We start from the raw sequence: 6,150 nt of genomic DNA, 5'->3' as shown, positions 1-6,150 counted from the left end.
AGATATGTCCAGGTTCCATTTGTCCTCTTCCAGAGGAGTCCAAAGGACAGTGATTAACTATCTGTTGACATGTGAACAGAGAATTGTGAATCTGGGAACACTGCTGGCCAATGACAGCCAGGGACTCAGTTCCACCTTCCTGTTGTAGACATGGCACATCTGTGCAGCTGACATGGATTCCAAGACCCCAGTCCCCATGGAAGTCACACTGATCTTACAGGACACAAGTGCTCACGTGGCTGAGGGGCCATGGACTGAGGATGAAGGGAAACCACTGTGTACAGCTCCCTGAGGGGAAACTGATGCTGCCCCCATGGATAAACACCCGCGGAGGGCAGGAATCTCTAAGGCTGATGTTCACTGGCCTTTTCTCACCCCTCCCAACATACCCTGGCTGAACAGTAAACACAGCTGCTTGGCTCAAGGCAGAGAACAAAGTGCAGCCTTCTCCCCTTCATAAGGGACCAGGTGCCCAGTCTGTCCTCAGTGTCTTTCCTGATCCTAGGTGTCTGGAGCAGGAATTCCCATACCCAGCCTGGGAAGCAGGGGCAGCCATGGCACTGCTGACTGGAGATGGCCTGTGGTCTGTGGTCCTATTCACGGCCATCTTCTTGCTCCTGGTGGACCTGATGCACCGACGCAAGTTCTGGACTTCCCGCTACCCTCCGGGTCCTGTGCCCCTACCTGGGCTGGGCAACCTTCTGCAGGTGGACTTCGAGAATCTGCCATACAGTGTGTACAAGGTGAGAGATGGCAGTGGAGGGCAGTAGAGGTCATGGTGCCCCCAGCAGTACGTGGTGGTGCTGAAGCCTCAGGATAGACAGGAAGATGACCACCAAGAGGAAGAAGGCTTAGTGGTTGCCTTGTAGCCCCTGTTCCATGTCTTAGGTCTCTGTGGACTTTCTAAGAGCAGAAGCTCAGTATGGAAAAGGCCCTTGAGGCAGGCAGGGAGAGTGGTTGGACAGGACAGAAGTTAGGGATACCACAGGTCCCTTGTGATCCCATCAGTGGCTGAGGTCTTAGGGACAGAGTGGAGGATCAGGATTCATGGTAACGTGTCAGTCAGGACGGGCTTCATCTGCTATAATCTCTTGCTGCTGTGTGGTCTCAGGCCTTGCTCAGGAACCTTAATTTCCTCTTGTATGGATAGGTATGAAGATGGCAAGGCCATTGCTCTGGCAATGTCACCACTAAATGACCATATCTACTATGAGACCTATCTGGCTTTAGAAGACTGGCTACACCAGTCACAAGAAGTTAATTTTCAGGCTAGAGATATAGGTCAGTGATAGAGCATTTGCCCAGCATAGGAATGGACCAATGTTCAATAATGAATGCCATAAAAAGAAATTCAAGTTCATGTGTGTGAAATTCATGTTCATGTCTGCATGTACACACTCATACAGACACATACAGACATGTGATAAGCTTGGATCTTCCACTATGCTGGGACCTCCACTTACTAAGCATTCTGTCCCTCTACTTCAGCTTCGTCAACGCTATGGTGACGTGTTCAGCCTGCAGATGGCCTGGAAGCCCACGGTCGTGATCAATGGACTGAAGGCGGTGCGGGAAGTGCTGGTGACCTGTGGAGAGGACACTGCTGACCGCCCTCCAATACCCGTCTTTAATCACCTGGGCTATGGGCCCAAAGCAAAAGGCAAAGAGCTATAGTGGGGACAAGATATAAAGAATAAGACTTGAGGGGCAGTGACCAGAAGATGGACAGGGCCCAAAGAGGGGGGGGAAGTGCTCAGATAATGGAAGGGAAATCACTGCATGGAGGGTGGAGCCTCCAAAGCTGCACGTGCTGATTGTGATAGCAAAGTGCTGGGGCGCTGATGGCTCAGACTGACCACAGGGAAAGGTTGGGAGCAGAGCAGACAGCACAGCCACGTATCCTTGGTTACACACAGATGTCCCTGCAGGTGTGGTATTTGCACCTTATGGACCCGAATGGAGAGAACAGCGGCGATTCTCTGTGTCCACCATGCGAGACTTTGGCCTGGGCAAGAAATCCCTGGAGCAGTGGGTGACAGAGGAGGCTGGACACCTCTGTGACGCCTTCACCAAGGAGGCAGGTGGGTGACGGGTGAGATGTAGAGATGAGGGCAGGCACTTATGAACAACGTCATGACTTGCTTGCATCTCTGCTCCTAGGCCAAGCATTTAATCCCACCACCCTCCTGAACAAAGGTGTATGCAATGTGATTTCATCCCTCATTTATGCCCATCGCTTCGAGTATGAAGACCCTTTCTTCAATGGGCTGATCAAAACATTAGAGGACAGTTTTGGAGAGGACACTAACTTCATTGCTGAGGTATGAGACTCAGGAAGGTGTGCACGAAACCCTATGCTGTAAATCCTATCAGAATGAATATTCAGCCGGGCGGTGGTGGCGCACGCCTTTAATCCCAGCACTCGGGAGGCAGAGGCAGGCGGATCTCTGTGAGTTCGAGACCAGCCTGGTCTACAAGAGCTAGTTCCAGGACAGGCTCCAAAACCACAGAGAAACCCTGTCTCAAAAAACAAAAAAACAAAAAAAAAAAACAGAATGAATATTCATTCAGGGTTGATAGGGTGAGGTTGCTTTGTAATAGTTGAATGCAGGAGGACAGGCCTTGCTTGACCTTGGAAAACCTTAGATAACTGGGGGAGAGGAGCAAACCAAGACCACACACTATAAGAAGAGGGTGAGCCTCTGCCCCTGTCTAATGGAAACCACACAAGGCTCTTAGGTTTTGTTCACCCTGGGCTATAAGACAGCCTGAAGGAAGAACCTGATGAAACAGCAGGGGTAGGTGGGGACAAACATTTCCTGAGACATTTGTGGAAGAGGCTGAGGCCCGAGAGCACCTAGCAGAAATCCAGAGGCAGAGAGAGAAAAGGGAGGTGATGGAGCTTACCCAGGAAACCTGGCGATCTGAACCTGAAGTCTGTGAACTCTATGGGAGATAGAGCTGACTCTGCATGTTGTTTTTGGCCATGAAACAGGTACCATTGTGCATGTGAGAGGTGACAGTATGCAGGCACACACACACATACACACACACACACACACCTTAATTAGGAATAAAAGCAACTAGACCTGCTCTCTTTCTTCCATAGTTGCTGAACGCAGTCCCGGTGCTTCTTCGCATCCCAGGGCTGCCTGGCAAAGTCTTCCCCAAGGTGACAGAGTTCATGGACTCACTAGATAAGATGCTGATTGAGCACAAGAAAACCTGGGACCCAGCACAGCCACCCCGAGACCTGACAGATGCCTTCCTGATTGAGATAGAGAAGGTGAGGACAGCCATCAAAATGGGGACGGGTTTTGGGTTGAAGTGTTCTGTGAGTTGTGATTGCAGGCAAGTGGTGGTTATGTGCCACCTATGGACAGTACCCTCAGGATGCATGGACGCAATGGTGGATCAATTTGGCCTTACTACCTATGACTCTGAGCCTAACTTCTCTGTCTGGACCAGGCCAAGGGGAATCCTGAGAGCAGTTTCAACGATGGGAACCTGCGTGTGGTGGTGGCTGACCTGTTCACTGCAGGGATGGTGACGACCTCAACCACACTGTCCTGGGCCCTGCTGCTCATGATCCTACACCCGGATGTGCAGAGTGAGCCTGGCCGAGCCTGTGAGGGAGGGTGAGGAAAGAAAGATAGAAGTATTTGAGAAGCATCTGGGGGCTCCACCATCACCTTGACCCTGACTCCCACAATTCTGATGGCAGTCTTAAGTCACCTACTCACCCAGTGGTAGAAGGTCAAGGAAGAACAGCTAAGGAACTGCTTTGCTGAGGGGAGGCTGTTCCTCCAGGCCGCGTCCAACAGGAGATCGATGAAGTCATAGGGCAGGCGCGGCGTCCAGAGATGGCAGACCAGGCCCGCATGCCCTACACCAATGCTGTCATTCATGAGGTGCAGCGATTTGCAGACATCGCCCCAGTGAATATACCACGTATGACATCCCGTGACATTGAAGTACAGGGCTTCCTCATCCCCAAGGTAGGCATGGTCACCTTTGTCCCAGGGTCACCACTGGGCAAACAAAGGCTATAAAGACCAAGAGCTCCACATCCTGGATTTGCAGATGGTGAAGGGACCAGCCTGGGTGTGAGTACACTGCAGCCATTGCCCAGGATCCCCAGGGAAGAGGATGGCTAGTGGAATAAGCCACAGGATTGCAGGGATGCTACACACAGGGGCAGCTTCTGATTTGGGTACTTAGGGTGGCTTTGTCATATGACCTTGAATGGTACCAGAAAATGATACCAAGGGGATCTGAGTTTGAGGTGAATGAAAGAACCCTGTGTATATAAGGAGAGGTTGTGCATGTGACCATGGTAAGCTGGGTACTGGCAACCCCAACCGAGTCAATGTTCACACAATGTGCCTCCTGCCAGGGGACGACCCTCCTGACCAACCTGTCCTCAGTGCTGAAGGATGAGACTGTCTGGGAGAAGCCCCTCCAATTCCATCCTGAACACTTCCTGGATGCCCAGGGCCACTTTGTGAAACATGAGGCCTTCATCCCATTCTCAGCAGGTCCTGTGGGATGCCTGTCTCCATGTCTCTTCCCAGACTGCCTTGCAAGGTGAAGAGTCTATCAGGCCCCAGACTGACTGAGGCCCTGTTCTATTTACAGGTCGCCGAGTTTGCCTGGGGGAGCCCCTGGCCCGCATGGAGCTCTTCCTCTTCTTCACCTGCCTCCTGCAGCGCTTTAGCTTCTCGGTGCCCAGTGGACAGCCCCGACCCAGCGACTATGGGATCTTCACATTGCCAGTTACCCCAACCCCCTACGAGCTCTGTGCAGTTGTGCGCTAGCAAGGACAGCAGCTCCATCCTTCTCCCCAGCTTGTGCTGATTGATGTCCAATAAACCTGATCAGTGGCTGCCACTCAGAATCCTGGTCCAACCCCATCCTTGTCTCTATTGTGTCCCAAGACAACAGGCTACAATCTTTCCTCCTCAGACCTCCCCTATGAACAACTTCCATGTTGTAAGAAGAGTTTACTGAGCCAACAGCAATGGCACAGGCCTGCAGTATAGCACTAGGGAGGCTGAGGCAAGAAATTTGCAAGTTCAAGGCCCGCCTGGGCTATATGGCCTTACTACTCATTGAGATCCTTTCTCAAACAAAGGAATTGGGTGGAGGAAATCAGGAGGTGATGCAGAGATGGAGGAGGGAATGAAAGGAAGAATGAGAGGAGGAAGCATTGGGGGAAGGGAGGTGGTTGTGCTGGTGTCCCGTGACTGACCATAGATCACATGAAAATACCCATCGACGGCTGCTGGGTGGGTGACAAGCCATGGCAGAAGTCAGTACCCTGTGGCTCTTGTGAGGAAATGTGAATTGTTTGTGCTGGGAATCAGAACAATCCTTGCTTTGGTGACAGATGTTTGTAGATGTCCCCAAGATCCCTGAAGTGTCACACATGGTTACGAGGTCTCTCACTGCTAGAGAAGCGGCTGTCCTCACAGCTCAGCTTGCTGCAGTGAAGGGATGCAGGAGAACATATGCTGTAGGAAAGGTGTCAGAATCCAGGAGGATGGGCTGATCCTGCTGTGCTGACTGGGGCCATCTCTCCAGACCAGGGAGAGTGCTCCTGTCCAGTACGTGGGACAGATATAATGTGTTATGCTCATTAGGAAAGCTCATGAATCTTGGAGTCTTGAAAATTTGGAGGTTTAACGGGGCCAGGGAGAATATGGGGGTACGTATCACCCCTCAAGGATCACCTTGATGTCAATATAATCTGAGACCAGACAGCAGCATCCCAAGCCCCCATCCCCTATGTCATGCCTGGAGACACAGCTGTGCAGACCCTGATATTGCTTTTGCTTTTGTAAAAAAAAAAAAAAGAAAAAGAAAAAGAAAAGAAAAGAAAATGTCCTCCCACTGACTCTCTGTCATAGAATGTTAGGGATCCTCCACCACCCATCAGTAGACAGACCTGGCTTTTGTAATGTTCAGGACCAAATGCTCAGAAGCTGCTGTAACTTCACAGTCCCACCTCCTCGCTGCCTACAGGAATAGCCACATCGATTGCCAGCATTCCTCTTTATCTCTCTTTTCTCCCTCTTCATTGTATGTGCATGGATATTTGCCTTCATGTGTGCAGTGCTGGGGAGGACAGGAGAGAGCATGGAATCTCCA

The 6,150-nt window shown here is 51.2% G+C and overlaps 1 protein-coding gene across 1 annotated transcript; it reads left to right on the top strand.

Moving 5' to 3' along the window:
* The first annotated feature begins 479 nt into the window (after nucleotides 1–479).
* LOC142843169 (cytochrome P450 2D20) lies at nucleotides 480–4,897 on the top strand. The gene is made up of 9 exons (XM_075960117.1): nucleotides 480–743; nucleotides 1,489–1,660; nucleotides 1,929–2,081; nucleotides 2,161–2,321; nucleotides 3,110–3,286; nucleotides 3,469–3,610; nucleotides 3,811–3,998; nucleotides 4,397–4,538; nucleotides 4,639–4,897. The coding sequence occupies exons 1-9, from the start codon at nucleotides 555–557 to the stop codon at nucleotides 4,815–4,817; spliced, it is 1,503 nt and encodes a 500-aa protein (XP_075816232.1). The 5' UTR covers nucleotides 480–554; the 3' UTR covers nucleotides 4,818–4,897.
* The last annotated feature ends 1,253 nt before the right edge of the window (nucleotides 4,898–6,150 follow it).

Source organism: Microtus pennsylvanicus, chromosome 2, assembly GCF_037038515.1.
Source record: "Microtus pennsylvanicus isolate mMicPen1 chromosome 2, mMicPen1.hap1, whole genome shotgun sequence".
Lineage (NCBI taxonomy): Eukaryota > Metazoa > Chordata > Mammalia > Rodentia > Cricetidae > Microtus > Microtus pennsylvanicus.
This window is presented reverse-complemented; position numbering and strand designations above follow the sequence as displayed.

Excerpts from the sequence above, each read along its gene's own strand:
- LOC142843169 (XM_075960117.1), top strand. The coding sequence starts at position 555 with ATGGCACTGCTGACTGGAGATGGCCTGTGGTCTGTGGTCCTATTCACG. Across the intron at positions 2,082-2,160 it reads CGCCTTCACCAAGGAGGCAG|GCCAAGCATTTAATCCCACC; the intron begins GTGGGTGACGGG and ends CTCTGCTCCTAG. Across the intron at positions 3,287-3,468 it reads TCCTGATTGAGATAGAGAAG|GCCAAGGGGAATCCTGAGAG; the intron begins GTGAGGACAGCC and ends TGTCTGGACCAG.